The sequence below is a fragment of the Selaginella moellendorffii genome, unplaced genomic scaffold (genome assembly GCF_000143415.4).
Source record: "Selaginella moellendorffii unplaced genomic scaffold, v1.0 SELMOscaffold_31, whole genome shotgun sequence".
NCBI lineage: Eukaryota > Viridiplantae > Streptophyta > Lycopodiopsida > Selaginellales > Selaginellaceae > Selaginella > Selaginella moellendorffii.
Genome location: NW_003314292.1, coordinates 893,846 through 911,115, shown reverse-complemented (window position 1 = coordinate 911,115; position 17,270 = coordinate 893,846). Strand labels below are relative to the sequence as shown.

Sequence of the window (17,270 nt, the reverse complement as noted above, 5' to 3'; positions counted from 1 at the left end):
GGTAATTTTTTTGTCTTTTATTTGAAACTCACTTACTAATGATTTCGTGTTTATTCCTTAAGCACTTCTTTAAAAGTTCCACTTATGTTTTTGACTTTCCGAGTTGATGCAAATGTGTTACACTCGTCAGACTTCTACCTTGGCCACTACCACATGAATCACATTCAGCTCCACTTTGGGGTTTAAGGATTCTTATATTATATAGAATTATGCTGCTATAAAGAAGGAGTAAATTACTCTACCATGAAAATGAATGAAAAGAAGAAAAACAAAAGAGACAAAATGGAAAAATTACAAAAAAAAGAGATCTAGGTGATGGACAAGTTAGATTTAAATTAGAAAACATAAATCTAATCACTCCTTAAGGATCAATGAGTGAATGAAATATAAAAGCCTAAAATTATTAAATTATTTAATCTAATCTGAATCCTACTATGCTAATAATAGCATTTAGCATCATAGCTGTATATCTGAACCTCACAGAAGATAATTATTAATTTATTAATTAAATACTTGTACTAGTTTTAAATTTAAATTTTATTTATCAATTAAAATATATTAATGATTTCATTTAATATAATTAAGATACTAAAAAATTAATTATTTATTATAATTTTTAAAACTAAATATAATTATGCCTTTAATGATTTATAGATTAAATATTATATAATAAAGTTTAGGTAGTTATTATTTTTTAATTAAGAAAAATCATTTTATACATAGTCTAGAATTTCTTTACATACATTTAAACACCTTTCTTCATCTACCTAGTATAGTAAATTTCTAAAAACTTCTTATTAAATCTGAAATGATATTTAGTTTCTTGTTATTATTTATAATTGTTAATTTATCGAATGCACAACCACCTCAAACTAGATGGATTGGACTGTTTGGTCTTTTTGGTAATCAACATATTTTCAACAACTCCTTTAGGTTTTAGAAATTTTTCACTTCCTGATAATTATCAGTTTTCTGTGTTAGAAGAACTTTTTTAGAAATGCTAAGATTAGTAGGATATCATGCAAGATTACATGGTCTAGAAATGATTGAAACCGTATATAGATAATTTATATTTTTATTTTATTGCACTTGGAATAAATTCTGTGAGAGATCCTCATGAGCCATATTCTGATATAGGTTATCCTAATCTATCTCTTAATATTTTATATAGTAGAATTGATGTTTTTTTTTACAATGTTGGCCATATTGAACACAACTACTTAACAGTCCTCTAAATTTTTATGGCACATTTATAATAAATAGTCATAGTTTAATTTCTTCTAATAATAAATTTCGAGCTAAATTAGAAAATTGTAATTTTGTTATTGATGATATTGAAACAATCAAAAGTATATGGTCTACAATATCAGAAAGATCAAATATATTTTGTTATCTTCATCTTCAACTAGATGGTCATTTACTTATAATAGTTAATAACAATAACATTATATGGAAAAATCATATATTTTACTCAAACTGCATAGTATTTGCAATTTTAAAAATAGAAGATACTGGACAATTAATAGTAACATTTTATGAAAAAGTTTTTAAGAAGATAATCTGGAGGAATAATAATCTTAATTAAATCATGTTTTCATTAATTTCTAGGTTAATTCATTTTACATTATTAATAACAAGCATTTTATTGCTTTAGAGTCATCTTTGGTCATCTCGGAAAGATTCACTCTTCTTCTTGTGGCTCAATCTCTACGTGCCACTGGTTCCAAGCAGCCACTGCACGACGAGGAAGGCACACGCGATTGCTCCAAGCACTGTCCAAGGTAGGAGACAATCACAGCCCCTTCTTCTGGGTGATGCCTGTTGAGGCTAAGAGAACAATCAAGACCACCAATCGTATTGCTAGATCTATATCCTTGGAACGATATGGTTATTTACAATTCGTATAAGCTCCTAGATTATATGTACACCTGTGACATTAAAATTTTACGATGCAAAAGCTTATTACTTATCATTAGCAAGATCATCGTCAAGAGCGTCCTGACCGACTTGGACCTCACCACACACCCCGTCTTCTTCCGGAAACGCATCCAAATGAACCGTGGCTCCACTCTTTCGCTGCTGGGGCAGGCTCTTGTAGTTGAAGACTTTCTCTAGAACGTCCTTGAGGCTCGAGCAAAGAATAAGCTCCATTCCGTCCACCTTGACTCCTTTAGCACCCTGTGGGACGATGCATTTCTTGAAACCCAGCTTGGATGCCTCAAACAGTCGCCTTTCGAGTTGAGCTACCTGCATGGACGGAACTTCCAGCATTGAAAAGTGAGAAACCACGTAAGAACTTACAAAGCGCAGCTCTCCCCCGAGTCCTAGCTCACCAACGAAGACTGTGTCCCGAGGAACCGGCCTTTCTATATAGCTGCAAGCAAGACGAAGCTCGTGAGTTGGTATGCCCAGCTAGTCGAGAGAAAGTACCTGCTGGCAATAGCGACGGCAACAGCAATATCTGTGGCGGGCTCTTCCAAACGAAAGCCTCCAACGACATTAACAAAAATATCCTAGAGCAGTATTTCAGCATAAGAACTTTTGCTATCACAAAGTATAGAACGCACCTGTCTTGCAAGTCTCAAGCGCGCTTGTTTGAGTAAGACCTGGCATCACAGCGTCAAGCCTCACAAAAGTGGAGAATATTTATGGAGTGACTTACGGCAACAATCAGATTGAATCGAGATGGATCCACTCCAGTGAACGTTCTTTTACTTGGCAGTGAAGTGGCAGGAGAGCATAAGACCTGCAAAACGCGCGTTCATGCCGGAGAAAACTTTAGCTTTTGATCGTTGTCAGATACGCTTCTCGGTTTTAAAGTCAGATCATGGCAAGTCAGAGGTTCTTGGCAGTCCAGCTCACTCGAAACTCGGGAAATTCCAAAGAATCTACCACCGGTCTCTCGTTGAACCTGGAAAGCTAGAGCAGCCAGACAACGCTCAGATTTGGCTAAAAGTATCATCATCCAACGTAAATCCTAGAAGTCGCTTACCTGGATTTCAACCAGCAGCGGCCGAGATCCTTCCAAAGCCACCCCAACGGTGGCTGATGCATTAGTGTCCTCCCCAGTTCTATCAGAAAGAAACTTCAAACTGGGATTTTCTACCGCTCGTAAACCGTTGTCGACCATCTCAAACACGCCGACCTGTACTAAAGATAAAACAGCGAGATTCAATTTAAAAGCAAGTGCTGGAAGACAGTCACCTCTTTCGTAGAAGCGAAGCGATTTTTTAGTGATCTTAGAAGCCGTTGAGACAAAAGACGGTCTCCCTAGAGACAAGAAATATATGGCAACCTCAAACGAACAAAGATAAAAACCTCTTACCTCCGAGTGAAGACAAACATCAACCATGTGCTCCAATGTACGTGGCCCCGCTATTTCTCCAGATTTCGTTACATGCCCAATCTTTATATTGCCGAACATCTAATGCAAGAAAGAAAGAGAGCTTACCACCAGTGAAGATATCGACAGCCGTAGAGTAGACGAATTGAAGTCACAGTTTGCTCCAGGAGTAAGAACTGTTATCCCGGAGGGAAGGTTTACAGTCCAAGGAGGAGTTTTCAGGCTCTGAAAGGAAAGAGATTAGTGAGACCAAAACTTTCACCATATGCTTACATCCAGGTTGAAAACATGCACAATGGGAAGACCATTTTGTCGTCTGTATAAGATCAAATGCTTCGCAAAAATATCCATATCCTCTATCCAATTTTCGCTCTCGACTGGGACAACCTCTTAAAGTGTTTCAGTATTTGCTGTGAAAAAAACGAGAATTGACTTACCTCCCACGCCTTCGAGGTCAAGCTATCTGTCTTGCAGCGGACAAGCCGATAGTTGTTTCCTAGCGACGCTAGCTTCTTGTCGCCCAAAAAATTGGTAAGAATATACAGGTGCTCTTCATGGTGTTCCACGAAATACTGGATGCCATCAACTCTATCTGCAACTTTCCGCAATGTTGTGGCTGAAGTTTTCGGATCTACCAGAAAAATCTGTCCTGTAGAGGCTCGAGCAACACATTTGTGAAACGCAATTACCTCAGAGGACGTCTTTGAGTTGACATTAATCAAAACGTACTGCCAGTTTTTGGTTCTTGTAACATCAACAAAGTTCTTTGGATTGTCGTCGTGATAAATTGCAATGTCATCATCTTTAGATCGCAAGTTCCACAACAAAACCCTGTCGAGATCGAGAAAAAATGATTCTAGAAGAAACTTCAACTAGAAACCTGTGAGGTCGCTGTGCCACATCACTACAAGTGTAGTAAAGATATTCTCCAGTATCAGACCACTGCACACTTACTACACCATCGGTTTTGTGCTCCAGGAGGAGGCTATCAGTTTCCAAGTCTTTGATAAACAATGTGAACATCTCGTTGCCACCCAAGTCGATCGTGTATGCTAACAGTTTGTGGTCTCTGGATAGCTTAAAAACTCCAAGCTGCGCATGGCCTACACTTGTGTAATTAGGAAGAAGAGAGAAACAAGGAAAGATCCTCAAAACTTTACCGTGCTCGGCAGCAAGCTCATTGATGTCGATCATAACTTCACTGTTCTTGTCAAAAAAACTTGTAAAGAAAGCCTTCAGCCTTCCACCTTGGCGGGCTCTTCGTCTCGAGTAGATGGGAAACTGTTTCCCTTGCGGGATATGCACGAAATAGTACCTACATTGTTTCTAAGTTCCTCAGCTAGGCAAAAAAAAATCAAAACGAGCAAGGAAGAACTCACCAATCCCCCCAGCGCTCTGGAGGCGATGCGAGCTCCTTCTCCATCCTGCTCGCCATTTCCTGGCGGATCTGGCACTGGAGCTCCCTTGTCCCAGCCATGGTCGACTGCGCGTGCTGATTCTCAGCCTGGAGATACGCGATGGCGGCCGGATCCTCGGAATTTCGCAGCCAGTGGTAGGGATCGTCCCATGTCACGCCGTGGCGCGTCTTGGGGAACGATCTCCTCGGCGCCGCAGGAGCGAATTGCCGCAATGCGCGATCTGGAAGAGAAGAGAGTGCGCGAGAGAAGCGGCAAAGCGCCATAAAACCCTAGACCCTGCTTGGCAAGCATATTCCTGGAACCTTTCAAGCTCGCAAAATGGCGGGATGTTTAGAACCATAGTAGGGTTTTACGGTTCTCGCCTAAGGCGCAGTGGCTCTCTTCTTGCCTGTGCGAGCAGATCGGAGCGTCTCAGTTACCGGTAGACTCTCGCGCCGAGAAATGCTTCGCGCAGCTCCTCCGACGCTCCAGAGGTCCAGGCGATGCACTTATGTTCTACAAGTAAGTGGAAGGTTTCTATAGCTTTTCATCGATGGAAGCATAGCACACAGGTAGATGAAGCGGTGGACATTTTCAAGGATCACTACCAGGAAGGAATTGGAAGTCGAAGCTTGAAGCTATCCATGACCGATGATGCTCAACGAGTTTTTGGCATTGAGTATCGTCCTACCCCACAGCTCAAAGTATTACAAGTCTTTGCCTTGAATTTTCTTTTCTTCCAATGCGAAAGGAATGTCGGGGGATGTTTCTTCTCGTCCCGGAAATTGTTACTGTTCTTGGAGGACCTTGAAGAGGCTCGACAGAGCGTGGTACATAAAGTACACAAACCTCCTCGGGGAAACAGGTAAAGTTTTCTTCTTCAAGTACTAGTTAAGGATATTTGCAGGCACCCGCGTGGTACTACTTGGAAGAGCAGCTTACACAAGCTGCCTGGCCCCGAACTCCAAGAAAACAATGGCGCTGCAGCCAATCCTGGAATGAGCAGCAACCTTCTTCGACTGTTCGTGATCATCCATATACAGGTCTAACTTTGCGCAGTGACTGCGTTTGCTTATTTTGATTTTCTGGCTCAAGGCAAGCACCTGTTTCTATAGAAGATTTTTCTCGCGGTTCGGATTCCTACAGTGAACAAACACCAAGTAAACACAAAGAAGGCCTTTCAAGTTTTCTCTCCATGCATAATTCTTGTTATCTTCACTTCAGAACAGCATCGGACCTGTCGGCCTGGGAACTTCGCGTATTCGTATGCTTTTCCTCCAATCCAATCAGGAAACCAGGAGTAGAAGAAAACTTCGCAGTAAGTTTTATGATCTTCACGTCCATTTTTCAGCCGCAGACAGCCTGGAGTCCCCTCCCTTTACGTCTGGCAGTTCTACAGAGGCGGTTTTTGGAGTCCGGTGTAGTTCAATCAGGCCGAGTTAAGGTAATAAAAGAAAAGAAAAGAAATTGTTTTCTGAGCAAGGATGCATACCAGCTCGAAGATGAAAGCCTTTTAATGGAAGCTCTAGTGAACCACGAGCAATTCTGTTTAATCAAGAATGGTCGCCGATTATGCAGCTGGTTGAGAGGATGATCGGACACTCCCCGTTGGATGTAAGTGCTGCTATAGAACGTCAAGCTTTTCTCAAGAGATACCAGGTGTTTTCTACAAAGGCACACATGAGATATTCTCTTCTTAAGCGTGTGGTGAGAATGGCACTGTTAGTTTGTTCTCGGTGGTTATGGCTGATCAAAAGGCATTGTCAGCACAAAACAAGGTTTACCCTTACATCAACTTTTGGATTGCAAACATCCCAGCGGGCAGCACAGGTAACTTCAACTTATATGTTTTGGTTTACAAATGTGATAATGGTGGCTTGGTACAGGAGCTGTAAAGGGCAGCATTTTGGAGCCTTATGTATCTCCTTCCAACACCAGCAAGAACATTCCATACCCAAATCCATTCAATGCAAGGAACCACACGTATGATTTCGTGCTTGTACCACAGAGGAATCCCTTGGTGAAGCCCATGGATAGTCGACTTGTCAACTCACTGGCTGATATCATCCAGCAGTACCACTGTGGAAGCCCTCTCCAAACCGTCTCGTTCACGACCTCACTCTATTGATGTTATTGCTTTTATTGATATAAGAGGCATGACTCAATGAATTGGAAGTACTTATTGATTCTAGAACTTCATCTTTTTTTCGCAAAGTTTATCCTCATGGTGCTGCTTGTGATGATCCTCTTGATCACATCCACGCCAGGAGTTCATTCTATGAGTTGTAATCGCGCAATCTACGAGTGGGAAGCTCTGAACTGGTCTTGAAGATCGGGGACTTGCAGTCGTTAAGTAGACTTCCATTTAGGCCATCTTTATTTCGCGGAGTTTATCCCCATGGTGCTGCTTTGTTGATCACATCCACGCCAGGAGTGCATTCCATAAACGTCCCTTGTCGAAGATTACATGTGTAATGCCTTCGATGTATGCTTTACAAGCTTTGTCTAGGAAGAACAAGGACATTGGGCCCTTGTCAGCATAAAGCATAACATTCACTTCACGTTCAGGATGCTCTTGAAACATCATGCCGAGGAGGGGGTCTGTTGCAGTTTCCAACGTAGTATAAGAATCGTTGCTATGATGTGAGAAATGGGCTCATTATTCTAGAAGTAATTAGTTTGCCATACAGGCCATCAACTAGGACCTTTGGGTCGGGGGTTCGAATCTCCCGAGTGGCGGCATGGCAGCATTTTTTGCAGCTTTGGCGTAGAGGGGACTGTAGCCTAACCTAAATGTATGTACAAATACGTTGTACGAACGCCTCGGAACGCCCTCCACATTCCAGTCTACGGATAAGTTTGTGGTGATACACTACAAGACGAGCTCTCTCCATCAATTGGGTTACAACCGACATGAATTGGAACTCTACCCCTTCTGTGACCTTTCACCTTGATCTTGAAGATCCGGGAATTGCTGGAGCAGCACGTCTCGCTGGTGGCACACGGAGTGGTGATCCTGCTGGAGCTACGTGTACTTCGCGCTGAGCTGCTCAAAGTCGAGCGGGCTCTCCGGAGCCTCGAGCTGCTGAGCTTGCCAAAAATCAAAGAACAAACTCTAGAACTTGTTCCAGAAAATTCAAAGAACTACAGGGACGAGATGAGCGCTTCCTTTTGCTGAATCACGATCTGCTTCCTAGCACGCGTTGTTAGATCCCAAGGATTCTTCCGGGCTTTCATCGTCCAGCTCCTTTGGAACTTTGATCCTCGAGCCAGACGATTCACCGATGGCAAACTTGGACGGTTGGACTTTCAAAGAGATTGCGAGCACACTCGAAACGGAGCTCTGGATCTCGCCAAGATTGGTCATCGCAGCCGCACAGCGAGCTAAGAGTTCGCCAACACGTTGTTTAATCTTATTTTGTTTAGGGTGTACAGGACTGCGTACGATCACCTCCTCCTTTTCGAGGTGGATGCGCTGAATTCTTAGGATCTGGCTGCACAGTGAACACGGCCAAGAGCCGATTGTGGAATCTCTACTCCTGGAACTATCCATGTCCCAAAATCCCCCAAATATTGAAAGATTTGCTGACATCTTCCCGTTCCTTGATTGACTTGGTGGATATAGAACTCACCCTAGGTACGACTTTGTCAAAGCCATAAAATCCTCAAGCACCACGATTGATATTGATTTTGTTTTGCATCTTTGCAGGTGTGTATGTATTTATATGCAAATACTTTCTCACTAGGGATTGTTTATCACCAAAGAGACCATATCTTCTTCTGTGTACCTCCACAGCACCCAACCATTTTGAGCTCGCCATTGGAATGCTTGATGGCAAAAATGAGATAGTGCTTAAACACCATCAATGTCTGATTTCGGCACCTCAAATATGAGCAAAGGCCTCGAGGATCCCACATTACATTTGCTATACTGTGTTTCGTGCTCCAAAAATCGATCCAACAGTTCAAGGGTCCAAATATGGATCAGCTATTTTCTCGTCAAGGCGTATAGACGTATACATATGTGATCTCAAGAACGTATGTATACCTTTCTTGCTCCATGATGGAACTATAAGGAAGGAGAACTTGGCAACAAATGTGTGTACTTTTGGAGACAGCCTCAGGCAAGTGGATAGAAAAGAAAAAAGAAAGGTGGCGGTCCGCAGTTTCTTGTTACGTGGATTTCATTTGACCGGAGAAGTTTCGATAAACCTTTAATCGTGATCATCCCTTGATTTAGAAACCGTGTCTGACTAAGGCTCCGTTGTGGCATCTCTTTAAAGCGCGTGAATATCTATCTATCTGATGAGCTATGGTCACGGGGAAAGAAACTTCGATCGTCAATTTTCCTTCGCACTTCGGCCATGTTTGCTATAATAGGCAAAAGACTATAGGCAAAGCTGGGTTTGGGCAGGCAATGTACGGTTTTTCGACTAGGCAAGTTGCAACAAGCTAAGAGAGAGTGACAAGGTTCTTGTTTCTTACTGGTTCTAGTAAAATATTTCGCTTGTATTTTTAAAATCTTCAAGTCCATTACTTTGATCACAATGTAGCTCGTTCTGTCAAACCAGCTCACATGTCTTTACTTGTTAGCTAAGAACTAGGCTTCCTTGCTGCTACCTGTGGAGTTGCCTCTAATGGATTCTAAAGCACTACAGCTTCTTATCCTCAGCTTGGTTTCAATTGGCCATTTCCCCAATTGCAGGACTTCTTAGTGTGATCGAGCTCATCTTCTCAAAGAATGCGTCCCGTGTGGCATCTGGCACTGTTCTTGAGAATCCAGATGTAAATTGTTGCAAAGCAGTGAATGTTCTAGGCCACAATTGCTTGTGTTCACTCATTGCTTCTTCTACTGGTGTTTTTGCAAAAGAAACAATGAAGAGATATGTTAAATGGAAGTCACTGTTTTTGCTAATACATTTACAATTACAATTAGATATTTCCTTCTCAATCAAGCAGTGTTGGAGTAGTGCTCCCAGAAGATTATCAATGTAAGTTCAATGATCAAAGTGTTTGTAGTCACTAATTTTATTATGCTATTATTCTTTGCAGGTGAAGGCATCATGTAAGGGAAGTTGTGTATGTATTTATATGCAAATACTTTCTAATTATATATTTATATGCAAGTTTGTTCTTGGTGTTTTCTAATTTCAACCTATACCATTCTTATTATAAACTTAAGACCATTTGGTTCACTAGATTTTTAGAAAACTTGCACAATTTATCAAAGGCATGGACGGAATTAACTATGGCCTTTTGTATAAATCTCAAAGAAATAAAACATCAATTCATCAATCCATTTTTTAATGGCAATTTCAGTGGTGTTTTGCTTCGTTCTCTGCTTCTTTCTGGTTCAAGTTAGTGTGGGTTTGCTTGTACAATATGGTTCCACCACAGTCGGGAATGGCAACTTCGTCTCATTGAGCAGCACCGATTCTGCCCCTACAGTTGACATTGAAGGATTTGGGAAGAATGGCACTACTCGTCTCTTCTCGGTGGTCATGGCAGATCAAAAGGCATTGGTAGCGTCAAATAAAGTTTACCCCTACATCAACTTTTGGGTTGCAAACATTCCAGCCGGCAGCACTGGTAAGTAATATATATTTTGGTTTACAAAACTTTACAAATCATGGTGGCTTGGTACAGGAGCTGTGAAGGGCAGCATTTTGGAGCCTTATGTATCTCCTTCCAACACCAGCAAGAACATTCCATACCCAAATCCATTCAATGCAAGGAACCACACGTATGATTTCGTGCTTGTACCACAGAGGAATCCCTTGGTGAAGCCCATGGATAGTCGACTTGTCAACTCACTGGCTGATATTATCCAGCAATACCACTGTGGAAGCCCTCTCCAAACCGTCTCGTTCACGACCTCACTCCATTGATCTTATTGTTTTTATTGATATTAAGAGGCATGACTCAATGAATTGAGTGATTCTAGAATTTCCATTTATGGAAAGAGGCCATCTTTCTTTCGCGAAGTTTATCCTCATGGTGCTGCTTGTGATGATCCTGTTGATCAGATCCACGCCAGGAGTGCATTCTATGTGTTGTAATTGTGCAATCTGCAAGTGGAGCTCATCAGAAGCTTTGAACTGGTGTTGAATCTCTGGGACTTGCTGGAGCTGGTCGTCATTAAGTAGAATTTCCATTTAGGCCATCTTTCTTTCATGAAGTTTCTCCATGGTGCTGCTTTGTTGATCAAATCCACGCCAGGAGTGAACGTCTCTTGTCGAAGAATACATGTGTGATGCCTTTGATGTACGCTTTACAAGCTTTGTCTAGGAAGAACAGGGACATTGGGCGCTTGTCAGCATAAAGCATAACATCCACTTCACGTTGAGGATGCTCTTGAAGCATCATGCTAAGGAAGGTTTGTTGCAAATTAGGAATCTGGTTTCTAAAAAATAGCCATTCGGAATGATGTGAGAGAAATGGAGCTCATTATTCTAGAAGTAATTCAATTTGCCTAGAGCCATACAAGATCCCTTCCCTTTGGGTCGGGGGTCGAATCCCCCCAGTGGCGTCTTTGCCTCGTGTTGCATGGGAGCAACTTTGGCGTACAGCGGCCTGTAGCCTACCGACACAGCAACATTCACATTCACTAAATGTACAAGTACGTTGTACGAACACATTTTCTGCAGGTATGGGGTCCCGAAACGAGAATGAACGAGCTCTCTCCATCATGGTAGACACGAATTGGAGGGGTTACAATCTACATGAATTGGAACTCTACCCCTTCTGTAATAAAATGGATATGACCTTTCACTTTAATCTTGGAGATCTGGGAATTGCTGGAGCAGTACGTCTCGCTGGTTGCACACGGTTATCCAGCTGGAGCTACGTGTACTTCGCGCTGAGCTGCTCAAAGTCGAGCGAGCGCTCCGGAGCCTTGAGCTGCTGAGCTTGCCATAGGGACGAGATGAGCACTTCCTTTTGCTGGATCACGGTCTGCTTCCTAGCTCGCATTGTTGGATCCCAAGGATTCTTCCGGGATTTCTTCGTCAATCCTCTGAAGCGGGACGATTCACCGATGGCAAACATGGACGGTTGGCTTCCAAAGAGATTGCGAGCACACTCGAAACGATCCAGAGCGGTGTCCAAGCCCAATGAGAGTTCGCCAACACGTAATCTTATTTTATTTAGGGTGTACTGCGTGATTACCTCCACCTTTTCGAGGGCGCTGGATTAAACAGTGAACACTGCGTCCATATTAGAGCCGATTGGGCCTGGATATGGAACTGGTTCCTCCGATCCCTCCACTCCTGGAACTATCCATGTCGTCTTCCCAAATGTAAAGATGCTCCTTCCTTTGGGTATTGATTGACTTGGTGAATACACTCACGACTGTCAAACACGCCAGCCAGCCAAAACTCTCAAGCAGCATCAGTGATATTGATTTTGTTTTGCACACATCTGCGTGTTTTTTATTTTTCCAAAGGCTTCCTTTAGGGATTGATATCTTAGAATGGAGAATATTCAGTAGAATCTCGCATGTTTATTCCCCTATGGCATCTAGCACAGCATCCTTCTGTGCTTTATCATGTAAATAACAAAAATCCTGCAATAGTACTATAGTTGTCCGTGAGACAACTGAATTACCTATGGGAGTGGAAAATCATTTGGTGGAAATATCTTTGTTATGTCCAAGTGCATTATGTCCTTGTTTGCTTCAAGGGCTACCAATATGTGAGAAACAAGTATGTCAGCCACAATTTTTATATCAATTAATGATTTTCTGTTGGTTTGAAACTTGTATTAGATTGCCATGATGAATGAGGAGTAATTAACTTTCTATTAGCATGGAGTTTATGGAGGTTATGACACTCCACAAAGATGTTAAACTCCTTTTCTAAGTCTAAGACAATGCAACATACAAACTTTGTATATATGTATCACTTCCCCAATCAAGAACACCCTTCTATTCCATTATGGTTGAATGTGTGTAAAACCACTTATTGAAAGCTTTCAAGCTGAATAAATTTTTATATAAAAATAATTCTAAAAATAATTTTTTAAATATAACAATATAAATAAGATGAAAATATTAATAGCAACCTTGTCAAAGATGTTTTTCCAAAGTTGCTCAATCCGCTAGTACAATGGACATTTTTACTTTAAATGAATCTTCACTCTCCTTAGAATTCATTTATATCCACTTCAATAAGGTTGAACTTTTCTGCAAAGTCACTATGGAGTTTTTTAGATGCCATACCATGCTGTGTATATGTTACAAATGATTAAATCAACTTTCAATGTTGAAAGGTAGTGGCTAGCTATTAATCTTATGCTACTATCGATGATCATGTGGACAATTTTGGAAATTCATATACCCTATATTTTGAGATAGTAAAGAGTAGTGACAACAATAAAAAACAATAATAACCATCTAAATGCCACAAAGTTTTTACTTCTCCATTAACTTTGGATCAAATAAATGCAATGCTTTCATTGTATTGTGTTGTGAAGCCCATTAAGTCAACTGTTAAAAAATTGTTATACCATAGCTTATGCCCCATCTAAGCTCATTTGCTTTCATGTTGATTCTTTAATTGTTGGTAAATCTTCTATGGGTCCTTTAATTTGTAAACATTTGACTATTTGTGTTTACGTGGCTCTCAATAAAAGTGCATCCTTGAGTAGCTAAGGCCATGCACAATTTCCTCCATCATCTCATACTATAAAAGTTTAGAATTGATATAACTCCTTGGAATCAAATTATAGTTGTTCTCAAATTGGTTTTTTCATTTCTCTTAAATTAGTAGATATGAGGGATGAGATTGAGAGCCTTCCCTCTTACCTCATAGCTTCTTCAAGCAATTGCAACATGGGTTTAAACAATAGCCTTAATCATCAAATATTCCTAACAGAAGATCTATTTAAAAAATGAAACAATTTTATAAAAAACCTTGTTTATTCGGGTGGGCTTCAAATGCATTGCTAATGCAATGAGGTCCATTAGGAACACCATTGGGAACAAGTCCAGTGGGAGGTTGCCAAATGAAAATATTATTAATAAAAAAACCTAATAGAAAGTTATTTGTCAGGAACAAAGTCTAATGAAAAGTTACTTATTAGAAACACCAATGAGAGCTAAGTTCAATAGGAAGTTCCTTGGTAGGAATAATAAACTTATATTAGGAAAGTATGTAATTTTTGCAGATAATAACACTTCAATTTTTTTTTGGAAAACACTACGTCTTAATCACTTTGACACTTGGTCCAAGAACTTTACTTCTTTGTGTTTCAGAAGAATCAATTGCAATGTTTTAGAAAAGTTAATATGGATTTAATGTTGAAGTGCTAGATCCATTCGAAAGATGTTACACAACTTTGGCACACTCATCAACTATGAACATGATGGAAAGGTTGCCCAACTCTAACTCGACACTATTATTATGGCTTTATTGCATGTTTTCCTTATTGACTAACTTCAAGTTAATATTGTTATTATAGCTCTATTGCGTGTTTTCCTCATTAACCACTTCCAAAAGTCTTTTTCTATTACAATTAACAGGAATAATGGTCCATGCTTTTAGAATTTTATAATCAACCTTCCTCTCGTGAACAACTTTAGCATAAACTTTTTTCATGAATGCCCAAGTGAACCTCAAGGTCATAAGGGCATTTACTATACACCTATAAAGATAATATATTGTAAAAGGTAAGATAAAGTTATATTTTTATAACAATTTAATCTTAATTGACTTTGCAAGTTTGTTATTTCTTCATCTAATTTAGATTGGAAAAGATATGTTTCCTGATGGGCCTAAATGTTCTTCAAGATTATTGTTTTTGACTAAATTATAAATATTATTTGCACCCAACATTATTTCTTTTGTTTCATCCTGACTCTTCGATAACACATTCATAAGAGTGAACTACTAAATTGGCTGTTAAGTATCTTAGCCTTTCTTTGCAATCTCTAGCATGTTCTTTTTTGTATTTGAACAATGTAGATGTGAGAACTATTAAGTCCTTATATCTAACAAAGTGATTTACCATAGTAGTTATAAAATATAAAGAAAGAAAAATTTTCAAACCTTATTTATATAAACAATTAATATACTCTAATAGATACACATTTTCCCGATAAAAAAATCTCCTAATGGGAAAAATATCTTCCTAACAGGAAATATTTGTTTTATACTTCCCAACAGGAATATATGCCTCTTGAAAGGAAACTTTAGCTTCATGGGTGGGAAACTTCAAATGTATTTGAGAAACTTCCCTCAAAAACAAATTTAGGGTTTTTTGCATTCTAGGATTCAATTTATTCTTCTTCTTCAGCCACACATATTTAAGTTTTCTACTTCCCATCTTTGGGGCACTAAAGTAGCAATAACTAGATCAAGTTACTATTGAGTTTTTCATGGTGAAGTGTAGCACATCACAATTCTTGTTGGAGGTAAATATTATGGTGTAACATTGTAAATGGCCACATTTTATAGCTTAGGTTACACTTAGAAGAAGGAGGATGAGGTATGCACTTTTATTTTATTTTTTCTAAAGTCTCCTTTTCTTTTTTTTAAAGGTGTCCAACATGCAATTGATCTTAGCATGATTATGATGACATACTGATCCAGGGGAGACAAATTAATCAACTAGCTCAAGTCTCATGGGTAGAAGTAAGTTTTGTGATAATTCACAACAAATCATAGTAGATTGCTAATACTAATACATTTCCAACAGTGTTTCTGCAATAATTATAAAGCAATATAAGTGGATTACTATTGGTGATACAAATAGTAAAAAGAGGAAGATTGAATCAGTTGAAGACACTATTTTATATATACTAGCTTTTGTAAGTTCTTTGAATTTGAGGATTTGATTTTAGTTTTAATTTTGTTTTGTGGCAAGACATTGAGCAACCAATCAATGTTTTCACTGATAGTAAAAGTATTCACACAATCCTGTCGGGAGACTACATTTGGTATATGGTTAGGCATAATAAATGTTAATTATTTGTTCCCTAATGATCAACTACTAATTCTTAGCATTATATATACTTGCTGTATCTATATACCTCCACAACACCCAACCATTTGAGCTTGCCACTGGAATGCTTGATGGTGAAAATGACATAATGCTTAACACCATTAATGTGTGAATATCTATCTGCTGAGCTATTGTCATGGGGGAAGAGACTCTGATTGTTAATTTTCCTTCACAATTTGGCTAATAGGCAAAAGACTATATGCAAAGCTGGGTTTGAGCAGGCAATGTACAGTTCTTCGACTAAGCAAGTAAGGATCTTGTTTCTTACTGGCCCTAGTAAAATATTTCCCTTGTATGCTTAAATTCTTCATATGCGATAAAAGTCCATTACTTTGTTCACAATGTAGCTCGTTTTGTCAATCCAACTCACATGTTTTTACTTGTTAGCTAAGAATTAGGCTTCCTTGCTGCTACCTATGGAGTTGCCTCTAATGGATTCTAAAGCACTACAGCTTCTTGTCCTCAGCTTGGTTCAATTGGCCATTTCCCCAATTATGGGACTTCTCAGTGCAATCGAGCTCATCTTCTCAAAGAATGCGTCCCGTGTGTGGCATCTGGCACTGTTCTTGAGCATCCAGACGTAAATTGTTACAAAGCAGTGAATGTTCTAGGCCCCAATCGCTTGTGTTCACTCATTGTTTCTTCTCTTGTTTGCAAAAGAAACAATGAAGAGATATGTGGAGTCTTGTCAAGTAGTACTCCCAGAGGATAATCAATGTACGTTCAATGATCAAAGTGTTTGTAGTCACTAGTTCTTTGCAGGTGAAGTCATCAGGAAGTTATGTACGTATTTATATGCAAATACTTTCTAGTTATATATTTATATGCAAGTTTGTTCTTGGTGTTTTCTAATTTCAACCTATACCATTCTTATTATAAACTTAGGACCATTTGGTTCACTAGATTTTTAGAAAACTTGCACAATTTATCAAAGGCATGGACGGAATTAACTATGGCCTTTTGTATAAATATCAAAGAAATAAAACATCAATCCATCAATCCATTTTTTAATGGCAATTTCAGTGGTGTTTTGCTTCGTTCTCTGCTTCTTTCTGGTTCAAGTTAGTGTGGGTTTGCTTGTACAATATGGTTCCACCACAGTCGGGAATGGCAACTTCGTCTCATTGAGCAGCACCGATTCTGCCCCTACAGTTGACATTGAAGGATTTGGGAAGAATGGCACTACTCGTCTCTTCTCGGTGGTCATGGCAGATCAAAAGGCATTGGTAGCGTCAAATAAAGTTTACCCCTACATCAACTTTTGGGTTGCAAACATTCCAGCCGGCAGCACTGGTAAGTAATATATATTTTGGTTTACAAAACTTTACAAATCATGGTGGCTTGGTACAGGAGCTGTGAAGGGCAGCATTTTGGAGCCTTATGTATCTCCTTCCAACACCAGCAAGAACATTCCATACCCAAATCCATTCAATGCAAGGAACCACACGTATGATTTCGTGCTTGTACCACAGAGGAATCCCTTGGTGAAGCCCATGGATAGTCGACTTGTCAACTCACTGGCTGATATC

General features: G+C 39.7%; 2 protein-coding genes across 3 annotated transcripts; both read right to left on the bottom strand.

The window, feature by feature from the left end:
• Positions 1-1,947: 1,947 nt before the first annotated feature.
• Positions 1,948-3,840, bottom strand: LOC9649537 (DNA repair protein RadA). Of its 2 annotated transcripts, XM_024681663.1 has the most exons (11): positions 3,781-3,840; positions 3,617-3,720; positions 3,452-3,568; positions 3,326-3,406; positions 3,205-3,270; positions 2,993-3,145; positions 2,663-2,746; positions 2,568-2,606; positions 2,431-2,513; positions 2,302-2,374; positions 1,948-2,247 (listed from the first exon to the last, which is right to left on the bottom strand). In XM_024681663.1, exons 2-11 carry the CDS (start codon positions 3,692-3,694, stop codon positions 1,963-1,965), a joined length of 1,059 nt encoding a protein of 352 aa, XP_024537431.1. In that variant the 5' UTR covers positions 3,695-3,720; positions 3,781-3,840; the 3' UTR covers positions 1,948-1,962. The 2 variants fall into 2 exon arrangements, with proteins under 2 accessions (XP_024537431.1, XP_024537432.1); XM_024681664.1 differs by lacking the exons at positions 3,617-3,720; positions 3,781-3,840 and having other exon boundaries at positions 3,326-3,375; positions 3,452-3,558.
• LOC112348677 (protease 2-like) lies at positions 3,831-5,037 on the bottom strand. The gene is made up of 5 exons (XM_024681665.1): positions 4,723-5,037; positions 4,504-4,658; positions 4,224-4,446; positions 4,033-4,174; positions 3,831-3,974 (listed from the first exon to the last, which is right to left on the bottom strand). Exons 1-5 carry the CDS (start codon positions 5,022-5,024, stop codon positions 3,849-3,851), a joined length of 948 nt encoding a protein of 315 aa, XP_024537433.1. The 5' UTR covers positions 5,025-5,037; the 3' UTR covers positions 3,831-3,848.
• Positions 5,038-17,270: the final 12,233 nt, after the last annotated feature.